The sequence below is a fragment of the Paroedura picta genome, chromosome 8, assembly GCF_049243985.1.
Source record: "Paroedura picta isolate Pp20150507F chromosome 8, Ppicta_v3.0, whole genome shotgun sequence".
Taxonomy (NCBI): Eukaryota; Metazoa; Chordata; class Lepidosauria; order Squamata; family Gekkonidae; genus Paroedura; species Paroedura picta.
In genome coordinates this window covers 46,792,551-46,805,346 of record NC_135376.1, presented here as the reverse complement: position 1 = coordinate 46,805,346, position 12,796 = coordinate 46,792,551, and the positions used below count along the sequence as shown (strand labels likewise).

General features: G+C 42.6%; 1 protein-coding gene across 6 annotated transcripts in view; it reads left to right on the top strand.

Moving 5' to 3' along the window:
- The window catches only part of SH3PXD2A (SH3 and PX domains 2A), a 284,459-nt gene that overhangs the window by 192,663 nt on the left and 79,000 nt on the right, over positions 1-12,796 (top strand). For 4 of the 6 annotated variants that reach the window (XM_077349634.1, XM_077349632.1, XM_077349631.1 and 1 more), the window contains one exon: positions 12,012-12,143. In XM_077349634.1, the coding sequence (XP_077205749.1) occupies positions 12,012-12,143 (132 nt within the window). The other 2 variants (XM_077349636.1, XM_077349637.1) reach the window with 2 other exon arrangements.

Below are 12,796 nucleotides of genomic sequence, written 5' to 3'. Positions count from 1 at the left end.
GTAGCAAAGGTCCTCTGAGAGTGTTTCAAACCGAGTGCACCTGGATGGGAGCTGCCAGTCAAAGAAGATGGGACTGAGATAGCTTGGCCAAGTGGCAATGTTATTTGTTTGTATATGGGCTTCTGTAGTGTGCAAAAGGCAGCCCTTGATGAAGTCTGTCTACTGTGAAGCTTTGGCTTCCATCAAACTACCCATGCACCACAACCCCCCCCCCAAAAAAGGCTACTTCCTTGCTGCTTCCTTATTCACCTATTGCAGGTTTTCTCAACCATGAGGTTTTTTGACAGCCTTGGAAAGGTTTTGCCAATTTTGGTAGGAGCTGATTAATTTTTAATATTGTTTATTTTTTAAAAAATTCAAGTGATATGACCATATAGGTTATGTTCCTTCAAATAGCCAATGACAAACCTGGGAGGGAGTGGGAAGGTGAGGGGCCCCAGTCATAAAAATCTTTCCTGGCCAGGGATTGTCGCACATGGCAGTGACTGGAATCCAGAGAGGTAAGTGGTCTAATTTTAATTTAAATGTTTTTTTGGGGGGGGATTGGGAGTGACAGGGGGTGATGGAGCATGCTGTCACATTCCATGTGGGTGTGGATGTCTGGGTGATGTCAGTTCTGGTGATATGTGATTTCCAGGGGTGTGGCAGGGAGGTGTGGCCTGCTGACATCACTTCTGGGTTTTCTCAGAGCCTGAAGAAGGTTTCTGAGGTTTCTCAACAGTAAAAAGGTTGGGATATATTGGAATATATTGGGATATTGACAGAAAATAGTAACATATGAAGCGGTAACATCTGCTCCCTTTGCACTTTATACACATGTCTAGTCTCAGCTGTTTATAGATACTTGCTTCCCCTCAATACTAACAGAAAGAGAGTTATTTCTGGCAGGTGGTGAAGAGACACAACCTTCCTACCTACTCACAAATTGTCCTACACAAACATGCCAGGCCACTTTAATTCTGATTACAAGGAAGCTCATGGGTTTAAGCATTTCTCTACCCCTTGAAGCCAACTTGCTGGTGTGGCGGAGGGGGAGGACCTTACTTGCTGAGCTAATGTGCATCCCTGCCCCATGTTTAATTGTTTCCTTCGAAATTCTGTAAACCAAATGGCCACCTTTTGCAAAAGATCTTCATTCCTTCCTTCTTAAAAGATGTGTATCTCTCTTCTCTTCTCTCTTGAAAGCAAAAAGAATCCACATTTACTGCAGCCAGTTGAAATGGGTCAAATGCCAAAGTACTTAGGTGCTCTCCAACTGTTGGAGAGCTCTGTCTGGCAGCTACTTGGATGCCCTCCAGGTGGTTTCACACATCTGTGTGCTGAATACCATAGCCTTAACTTTTTCTACCTGTAACCTAGTTGATTGGACTAAATAGAGTGTGAGCCAATTTTCCAAGAAATGAAGGTAGTTGGGGAATGGAATCTGACTTCACCCTTTCCTCTGTCTCAACTTTTTCTTGGCTGAATGTCTTGCTTCTATCCAGCAAATCTAAAGGGGTAGAAAGAGTGTGCATATGTGTTCATGTGGAGAGGACAGTATAGGAATCGAAGGACAGCTGTGATATATATGTCTGCAAGGACTTTATGGGATGGCTCTTTAAAAATGTAAAAAAAAAAAAAAAGAGGCAAAGCTGGATACTGCATGAGCCAGAATGTGTCAAAATATCAATACTAGTGAACTGGTATATTATGTGTTTGAGATTAGCCAAGTATTTAAATCCCTGATTATGTTAACTGCAAAGAGGGTAAATCTTCATGTAAAAATTCCAGAATCTAAAATAGAGTTGGCTGAATTTCATAAATGAGTCGTTGGAAAAAAAGAGATGAGGTTTTACAGGGAAGAATGCCATGGCTCATAACAAAAGGTATACATAGATTGCAAACTTAGAAACTAAAGAAATAATATAGCATAGTTAAGAGTATGGCCGAGAACTGGGGAGTACCTCTTTCAGTCTCCATTTTACCATGAAACTCAATAGGTGGCCTTGGTGCTCTCTTAGCCTTAGTGAGGATAAAATGGTGAGAGAACGATGTTGATTTGAGCTCCTAGGAGAAAAGCCAGTATAGAAGTACATTGGAAAAGACTATCTAGGCAAGGCACAGAAGCATTTTAGGATGTGAAATCTGTCACAGTCCCAAAATGAGTTGCTGTGTTCTCACAAGCATGTTTACTTGCATATAAAACAATGTTTCCTCTTTGTTGCCATCACTCTAAGATACAAGTAACCAGTGCCTTCTGGTACCCTGGGAAAGCTGCCTCTAAGTCCAAAGGGCAGAGCTTCCAGTTATTTGATTTCAGTGTTTGGGTAGGATTTGAGTCACAGTCTGCTTTCTTAAACAGAAAAAAAAAGCTTTCTTACTGACTAGAGAACATAGATGGAAAATAGTTAAGAGAAGCAGGGCTAATGAAAGTGACAATAAAGCATGGGTCAAAATTCCAATTAGGGTTGCCAGCTCTGGGTTGAAAAATACTTGGAGACTTTGGAGCTGGAGCTGGGAGTGGCTGGGATTTGGGGCAGGGAAGAACCTCAGTGGAGGAGTATTGAACACCCCAGAAGTTAGAGACAGAGTTCAGTAAGATCTCAACACACTGGAAAAGTGGGCAAATAAGAACAAGATGCAACTCAATAAGCATAAGTTCAGAGTTCTACATCTGAGTCACAAAAGTGAGAAGCATGCATACTAGATAGGAAACAACTTCTGGGTAGCAGTTTGTGTGAATGAGATCTTGGGGTATTTGTGGACTGGAAGTTAAATATGAGCAGACAGTGATAAAGAAGGCAAATGCAGTCTTGAGCTGTATCAACAGGCATTACATAAAAATTACAAGATGTCATAGTCCCAGTGTATGCTGCATTGGTCAGATCACACCTGGAGTACTGTGTGCAGTTCTGGAGGCCTTACTTCAAAAACAATGTAGACAAAATTGAGAAGGTTCAGAGGAATGACGAGGATGATCCGGGGGCCTGGGGACCAAGCCCTCTGAGGAAAGACTGAGGGATTAGGGAATGTACCGCCTTCTTCCGGAGAAGATTGAGAGGGGACATGATTGCTGTCTTTAATTATTTGAAAGGTTGTCACTAAAAAGAGGACAGGGAACTGTTCCTGTTGGCAGCAGAGGATAGGACCCACAATAATGGATTTAAACTACATGTAGAATGGTGCCAACTAGATATCAGGGGGGAAATTTCACAGTTCAGCAGTTGAATCAACTGAGTAGTTCAACAGTAGAATCAACTGCCTAAGGATGTGGTGAGTTCCCTCTCACTGGCAGCCTTTGAGCAGCAGCTGGATACTTATCAAGGATGCTTTCAACATTGAGCAGGGGTTGGACTAGATGGCCTTTGTGACCCTTTCCAACTCTATGATTCTATCGGTATAATGCTATGGAGTCCACCCTCCAAAGTAAGGGAACTGAGCTCTGTTGCCTGGAGATAAACTGCAAAACCAGGGGACTGGCTTCCCTAATTACAATATAAGACAATACAGGTGAGGCAAACACATCCCAATCTTTCTGCTGCTTCCTTGACAGAGAAGGATGGGTCCCATAGGTGGCAGTTTCTGGGAGAAGTGTTTGAATCCATAACAAAGGGAAATTCTAGCTTTTAAACCTTCTGTCTGCTTAAATGAAAACCTTCCCCACCATCCAGAGTTGGAAAATCTGCCCCTCATGGGAGATACTCAAGCCTTTGCCAATGAGATCTTTTGGCATGTAGCCCATGTCCCTGAGCTCAGGTTTTTATGATGCCCATTCATCTTCTCCTTTGGCAGGTACACCAAATGTGTTTTCCCCCTACTGAACCCCCAGTTCCTGTTTTCCTCAACTCTTCTCTCATAACAGTATCTATATTTTCATACATACCCCTGCAGCTTTATTTTACAACAAAGTGATATAGATACTTGTAATCTTAAACTAACAGTTTAAATTATCCATATCTTTAAGAAGACCTGTACTGTACAGCACTACAGACGCACAACATTGCTCTGTAGTGGATTCTTTGTATGTGACATTGGGCTGACTAATTTATGTAATTGTGAACTCTACCAAGTAATGAGGGATAGGTTTAGTGTAGAAAATTAACCTTTCCTTTTCTGATCAGAACCTAGCTTAGACGATAGTTGCATGGTCATCAATGAAGGATAAAGAAATGGAATAAATAGCTTAATTTAATATGGTTGGCATGTCATTTTGGAAGCTGGTGGAGCAGTGGTAATAAGGATTTCAAGGAGTTTATGATTTCATGTGATCATTTTAGCCTGTGGTAATTAAAACATTTGCTTTGTGCTCCTGAAGCTTTTAATATCTGTTGGCCATGAAGTTCTAATTCCACATAGTCTCCATTCTTCTAGATGATCTATCCATCTGTTTGTCTATAGGTTTCCTTCAAAAATGTCTTCTATACCTTCCTTTTGATAGTTAGCGATGATTCATGGGATATGGAACCTTCCCTCAGGAGAGGCAGAAGATAAACTCATTGCAGCGGGGAAGGTTTTTTTAAAAAGGTTTTTTTAAAGTTAAAAAGAAACCTTTACATCATACTATATTTCAACATGTGGCACATACTCTTGCCAGATAGCATGCTACCATTGTAAGCTATTTTACATAAACCAAACAGGATAAGAAGCAGCCCCAATTAGATGTAACTATGCTTCATTTATGCAATGAGAAGTACTAACTCCTTTACGTGTTGCATATCATGCCTTCACAAAAATGTCTTTTGTAACAAACAGCACATTTAAATGGATGCACAAAGATTCCACTGATTTAATCCATACAATGAGAAAATATTAGTATAAATTTTAAAGAAAAAACAATTGCAGACTCCCACATATATTAAAGTGCTTGTGCAGTCATGAAATCTTGGGTCAAGCAGGAAAAAATCCTGCCACACTTACGCAGCAAAATCAGTTCAAATCTTTCTCCCTGCGGACTTCAAATTTTGTCCTAGGAGAATAGACGAAAGCTGAAACAATCCAATTCCTGTATCCTCTGATGCAGAATCTGAAGGCAAGGTTACATGAGATTCTTGTCCTGAATCCAAATAACAAGTTAAGGCAAGGCAGTCATGACTCCGGTCAGTTCCGGAGTTTTTTGCTAAACTCTTAGCTTTTTTTGCTAAACTCTTAGCTTTTTTTCATGCCAACATGCTCTAACTGGTACAGCCAAGCTCACAGAATCTCAAGTTGTGCATTGAATGCTTCAAACCACCATATAGGGAGGGGAGCTGTTCTTTAAGTGTAATAGGCACCTCCATCCTACAGTATTTGTGTAAATGATCTGATTTTAAAAGGGAATTGTAGTGTTTGGTTTAAACCAGAGATGCCCTCTGAACTTATCTGCATTTCTTTAATTAGGTTTTTATGCATTATGCACTGAAGTACATGTCTGATATAGGGAATAAAGGTAAAGGTGCAAGCACTGGGTCATGTCTGATCCTTGGGGTGACACCCTCTAGTGTTTTCATGGCAGACTCAATATGGGGTGGTTTGCCAGTGCCTTCCCCAGTCATTACCATTTACCCCCCAGCAAGCTGGGTACTCATTTTACCGACCTCGGAAGGATGGAAGGCTGAGTCAACCTTGAGTCGGCTGCTGGGATTTAACTCCCAGCTTCATGGGCAGACAGCTTCAGACAGCATTTCTGCTGCCTTACCACTCTGCGCCACAAGAGGCTTTTGTATAGGGAGAGCATGGCTTTTACACATCTTTAAGTACCACACGCCCACTACATTTTCTTGGTGTTCTTGGGCTCATCACTGTGTTCATCCTACCCAGTGAAAAGAAAAGAAAGGAGGGAGACCTATGATCTATTTAGAGTAAAGGCAAGATAAAATGTTGTGAACGTTGTTACTATAAGTGCAGGAGAAACATGAATTATTACATTCCTGTCCCCCTCCCTTTTTGCATCATAAATGTGCACCAATGGCACTGGCAGTGGAAATGTCTCTTGAGAATCTGACCAGTTAATGTTCAAGTAGCTGAATATTTGGATGATTATGAAAGAAGTCTCTTCAAAAACTTGCCATTCTATAAATAAAGTCTCCAGAGTGATGGAACCAATTAGACAACTCTTGGAGAAGGTTCTTACAAAGCAGTGTCCCTGTGCCAGCACTAATTCAGCAAGAAGAAGGAATCTTTTCTGCCCTTTGAGCTAATGGGGATCATCACAGCTGGAAACAGCTCTCGTATTGGGTAGAATGATGCTGCAGTTATGAGGAACTGTATCTTAGGGACAGATGAGGTCTCAAGCCTGAGTCTCCCAACCAAATGTTAGCGATGTTTGAGTTTTGCAGGTAACTCTCTTTAAGCGAGTTTACTTTCTGCATGTGACACTGAGTTTAGTCTGCCTCCTGTGCACTCTTTGTTTTTGACCTTTTTCTGCCCTTTACTTCAGGCGTGCCATAATCAGGATGAGATGGGCCAGGGCAGAATCCCGGCTGCAGAATAATGGGACTGAGCTACATCTGACCACCCCTTCCCACCTCTGCTACTGCTGCCAGGCACACTCCACAACCAGTGCTGCACATTTTGTAGGCAAAGGGCAAAATAGATGTCTGTGCAAGGCCACACCTTGAATTACTCAAAAATAACTCTATTTCATTCAGAATTGAGATTGCTAACCCAGTTGGGAAATTGTTTATTTTACCTATATCTCATTATTCTCCCCAATGTGGACAATAGAAATAAACAGGAAAAGGGGGAGACTTCTGAATATAGAGCAGCTAGTGGATTTTTCTCCCATCTCCTGGCTATAATCCTCAAGTTAAGAGCTGAATGCCAAGCGTCCCTTGGTTTGCACCTCTGAGCACAGCCAGGCTGTAAGCACCTGTAGCCGAAAGGAAACAGACTCCATCAGGTCTCACACAGCTATTGCCTGCCAACTATCACAGTCTTCTCACTTCTTCTGCTCCAGCCATAAGACTGCCTTGAATAAGCATTCTCTTTCAGCAGAATTATGTGTGATTGAATGGTTGAAGTGTTGATGGATCCCCATGTCAAAATCGCCCTGCATGTAGAAACCTGGAAGAAAAATGATCATGACATTAAAAGTCAGTTCCATTTAGGGTCTATTGTACACGGGAGATCAAGCCCAGAGTGTGTGCTGTTATGGGAACAAGAGTTTCATAAGGAGACTTTATAGCTATCCTTAGAAGTCCCACATTTAGCAAGTTGCCACTGCTCAGAACTGAAATGGCCTACTGATTGTTTGCTAAAAGTAAGGTGCTGAGTGGTATAACTCCACATGTGGAAATGGCCTGCAATAATTTAATATAGGGTGAGTGTTTTACCAAGTGTTAATTCACGAACCCAGGCTTTGACAGATCTGATTGCCTGTGGTGTTCTGTGATGTCCCTTGCCCCAGATGGGGTACCCAGCAGCAAATGTTGGGATCTCTGCAAACCACTGAGAACTTGTGTGTGTGTGTGTGTGTGTGTGTGTGTGTGTGTGTGTGTGTAGGGGGGAAGGTTGGGAGGACAGGAAGGAGGTCTCATATTACTCTAGACTGGAGCCATAGAAACAGTGTGGGGTTTGCACTGTCGTCTTCCAGTGCTTAGCTTGATATGAGACATATGCTCTTTGTGCATGAGGATTGGGTGGAGGGGACTCAGTGCTGACCAGAGATCTTGGCTGGCTACCAGTAATTGGAGGAAGACTTGGCAAAACCCAGCAAACAATATTTTCTCCTCATCATGCCTCTCCTCTCATCCCCAAGATGAGCCAAATTTACCTTCTGAAACATTTTTATTCATCTCTTGTTGAGAACAAAGACTCTACTAGAGAGAGATGAGAGACTAGGGTTGCCAGATCCAGGTTGGAAAACCTCTGGATGTTTGGTAATGGAGCCTGGGAGAGGACAGGGACCTCATTTCCCTGGTGAGGGGGGGGGGGATAATTCCATAGTGTCAGCCTTCCAAAGGACTCATTTTCTCCAAGGCAACTGATCTCCACAGTCTGGATATGAACTGTAGTTCCAGGGAATGCCCAGGTCCCACATGGAGGCTGGCATCCCCATACTCTACTGATCATGAAACTTGGTGCCTGTGAATCAAGGAAGTTAGCTCTTTATCAGACAACTTAAGGATCATCCATTAGACCAAGCCTAACACTGTTCTGTACTGTTTTTGCACGCTGTATGTGGAGGGGGGCTGGATCCCCTGGGCCGGATGAAATGCACCCGAGAGTGCTTAAAGAACTTTCTGGAGAACTTGCAGAACCCTTGTCCATCATCTTTGGGACCTCTTTAAGGACTGGAGATGTCCTGGAGGACTGGACGAGAGCAAACGTTATTCCGATCTTCAAAAAAGGGAGGACCCGGGAAACCCCAGACCAGTGAGTCTGACCTCTGTTGTGGGGAAGATAATGGAGCAGATATTAAAGGGAGCGATATGCAAACATCTGGAGGACAATTTGGTGATCCAAGGAAGTCAGCATGGATTTGTCTCCCAACAGGTCCTGTCAGACCAACCTGGTTTCCTTTTTTGACCAAGTAACAGGTTTGCTGGATCCTGGAAATTCGGTTGATGTGGTTTACTTGGATTTTAGTAAAGCTTTTGATAAGGTTCCTCATGATGTTCTAATGGATAAATTGAAGGAGTGCAATCTGGATTTTCAACTAGCTAGGTGGATAGGGAATTGGTTGTAGTCCATGGACATCTGGAGGACCACAGGTTGACTGCCCCTGCTCTGAAGTGCTGCATTGTGAATGCATCTGCCCACCAAAGAAACTAGCACAATAACTGACCTTTGTTTTTGAGCTTTATGAGGAAAGGCAAAAAGCAGACACAGGGATCAAAATGACTAATTAGACTTGGCATTTAAAGTCTGGAACTCCATGGGGCAGTGGCTGTCTCTTTGTCTTTAACCACTGGATGAGCCTCATCCCCCATTTGTGCCTGATACTGGTCCCTGCCCTGCAGTGCTGCCATGTTTTAAAAAGCCATAGGAGCTCTGAGGCAAGAGTCACTAGATGAATTTCTGGGAGCTTCTACTATAGTGACAGTCCCTCTTTTTCTCTTCTTCAAGTATCTGAATCTAGTCTAGTACTCCTCATTTTATAATAGGGAAAGGGACGCTATAAGGGGTTCTGTTTGCCCCTTTGAAGCAGAGGTTATGTTTTTCTTTGTGGTGCTTTTCCAGATCAGTGATGTTTGAGTACAACCTCATGGCGTGTGCCCACACACTGAATCCTTTTTACCAATACTTGTGTAATATCCACTTTTTGTGCATGCAAAGAACCCCCAAGGCGACCTGTTGTTTAAAGCATAATACTTATAAAATGCTCCACATTCAAATGTATTAACAGGATGGGGGTGGGGGGTGAGAATCAGCATTCTCAGAAAAATGGGAGGGTCTTCACTCTGCCTTGAGGGAAACAGTAGATGTCAGACAAACGCTAGTGTTGTCACACTTCAGTGATGTCTAGATGTTGGAATTGTTAACAGCAGATGATGAAAAATGTGCATTGTTCTCCTTCAGTTTTAAATTAAGCTGATTTACAAGACTTTTTTCATGTGAGCTCTTTCTGTACTTTTTTCATGTGACTTCAGTCATTAATTAATGATTAATAATAATTATAAAGACATAAACGATGAGAGATTTCTGGATTTACAGTAATGATTTAGAATTTAGAGAGCCAGTTTGGTGTAGTGGTTAGGAGTGCGGACTTCTAATCTGGCATGCCGGGTTCGATTCTGCACTCCCCCACATGCAGCCAGCTGGGTGACCTTGGGCTCGCCATGGCACTGATAAAACTGTTCTGACCAAGCAGTGATATCAGGGCTCTCTCACCCTCACCCACCCCACAGGGTGTCTGTTGTGGGGAGAGGAATGGGAAGGCGACTGTAAGCCGCTTTGAGCCTCCTTCAGGTAGAGAAAAATGGCATATAAGAACCAACTCTTCTTCTTCTTATGCTGCGGTTCTCTGGAGGGACATAACATGCAATCCAGGTCCACTGGGATATACAGTATATATATTTGAAATATACATTCCCCCAAATTGCTCACCCAAATTTGAATAACTGTGCTTTACACCATGTCAGACTTCTGACCCAGCTTTCATTGCATTGCCTAATCTGACTGGTAGCAGCCCCCTTGGATCTATAGTCTTTCATCTTGATTTGAGTGTCTTTAAATGGACCTACTAGGAGGTGTTGCACTTGAGATTTCTGGATGAAAATGTATGTGCTCCACCTCTATGGGAACACACTGGCAGAAATATAATAATAATAAATAAAATATGAATTGTGTTGGGGGATATTTTGGTTGCAGGCTATACTAAGTTCCGTGAAGACTGTTAGTGGACCCATCCAAGTGTTACTGGGTGAACACAATAGCCCTCATTATGCTTGCCTTGGACCCTCATGCCTTGGGGAAGATGGGAGTACAAAATAGTCCTTCACAGGTCCATCATGATGATGAGAACAAGAAAGAAAAAAAGCCTGACATGAATATCGTATATATGACTGTGCTCCCTTGGAATGAACTTTTCCACATGTATCTTGAATGTCTGAATAGTTGTGATAGGATTTTACCTCTGTAGATTGAAGAGCCATGGTAAAATGGCCATGGTAAAATGGTCATATGAATCCACTAGCTGACAATGGCTTTGGAGAATCCAAAAGGTCATCTACATGGTCAGAAAGGTGTTGCCAGCTCTAGGAAAGAAATGCCTGTTTTAATGTTATCAAGACTCGTGCTTGCTACTGTTCTAATTGAGTACCTTTATCTAATAATCTTCTAAATTTGAAATGTAACTATCAATTTCCTTGAAGTTTCCAGTCTTTCACTCATAAGAGAGAGGGTGAATTCTGGAGGGGGTGGGGAGGCACAGGCTTGAAAATATTTATGTAACCAGCTTCTGGTTGCAGGCACCATCGGTTAGATCCTCCTGTGGGTGTTCAGGGCTAGGCCACTGTTTATGTTCTGGGTGATTGAGCAAAGGGCTTCTGTTGCAGCTTGCTGCTCTAGGAAATTAACCGACCCTCTAGCCTGGTGGTGTAACATACTTTTTGAGTCCATGGTTATAAACATAAGACCAGCCTTAAGGAATGAACCAGAAAATTTGGCAAGGGGAGGAAATGGACCGGGGGTTCTGAGGGAAACCATGGTGTGGTATGTGGGGAGTGGGGAGGGGTAGAGAGAGTGGTTGAAGATTTTGTGGCTGTTTGGGGAGCTTTAAAGCTACAGTGAGTTTTCCTATCCCAAGAATGGCCTTTTCTTTTGTTGTTTGCAATTGCGTGTCAAAAGCAGAGTGTGTAGTATGTGTATGCTTTGCTTTAATTAGGAGTATTTAAGTGAGTCTCGTTTGGGAAGGGTGAGCAGAAGGGAGAACTGTAAAAAGGAATCTGGTTCTGTAATGCTTCTTCTTCTGTTTCAAGTAAACAGTCTTTTGTGCCCTCCCTTCTCTCCCCTTCCTCCACCCCCACCTCCTTTTATTCAACACAGCTCATGTGTTTTCTATTTAAGGGCTGCAGCGTGAGGCAAATATGATTGGCGTCCACAGCCCCCTTTTGACTCTCTGCTCGAGCCTGTAAGAGCAAAGTAGGAGCGCAGCCTATAAGGGGGAGAAATTGTGGACTTTACTGAGGCAGCCCGGAAAATCATTTCTTTTCCCCTCAGTTTTTTTTTAGAAGACCGGTTGTATGGCTGGGATGGATTTTTCTCTCTGAGGGGGAGCAAGGATGGTGTGGAAACCGTGTTGGGACGAGGTTTTGTTTTCAAGCTCCATCATGCAACTTTGAGTTTTAATTAACAATATACTGTTGCTTGTAGAATTTTTTTTCCTTCTCTTCTTTCTCTCCAATGTTCCTCTGTGCTGCTGAGCTGTGGGCCAGAGGAAGCTACTTCTATATGGCCAGCCATTTGGGGATATGTCGCGAGCCAAAGTTGTTGTGTTCTGATTGGCTTGGCATTGGTGACAAGTTGGCCTATCGTGAGTCATATGGACAGAGGTTGCTCTCGAGGAGCCATGGCTGGAAGCTGGCTCACAGCTTGCTTTTTCCCTTCCCCAGGTGCTGACGCTAGCTCTGAACCCATGATCCTGGAGCAGTATGTGGTGGTGTCTAACTATGAAAAACAGGAAAACTCTGAGATTAGCCTGCAGGCTGGAGAGGTTGTGGATGTAATAGAGAAGAATGAAAGTGGTAAGTCTGTTTTTTAAAAACTGTATATTTCTGCTTCTTTCTCTCTCCATCTCCCTTATGTATCTATGTATTCCATCTGGTACAGTGTCAGACTCAGGGGGAGGAGACTAGAACTCCCCCCCCCTCCCTTGTTGGTTTGGGCTTTTGGCCAGAATATTGCCTTCTGCTGTAAGAATGTCTCTTTAAGCTTATGCATTAATTACCCAATATACATTAATGGAAAACTTTGGGGTTGTGAGGGAAGGGGTGTGTTCGGAGTGTATGTTCTGTGTTTGTTAGAATGATATAGTTGCTGTGCTGGAAAAGATCTCATTATTTCCATTACTTAACACTATTTTGAAAGATTTATTGTATGGGCTATAAAACTTCATTCTGGGAATTAAAACTTGGCATGGCAATTCAACCTTTAGCCTAGCCACTAAGGACTGGGGAGATATGGATCCATATACATTTTAAAGGCTTTTATAGGTACGTCTGTGTGTGTGTTGCTTTTAACTGATCAGATCAATTGATTCTGAGCTACTATAAATTTTCAGGGAAGCAATTAATTCTGAGTGACTTTTTAAAATTAATATATTTCAATTGGTGAATTGCATCCAATTCCCCAATGGTGCAAATATCTACAATGTTTAAAACAGTACCATCAGAGTCAG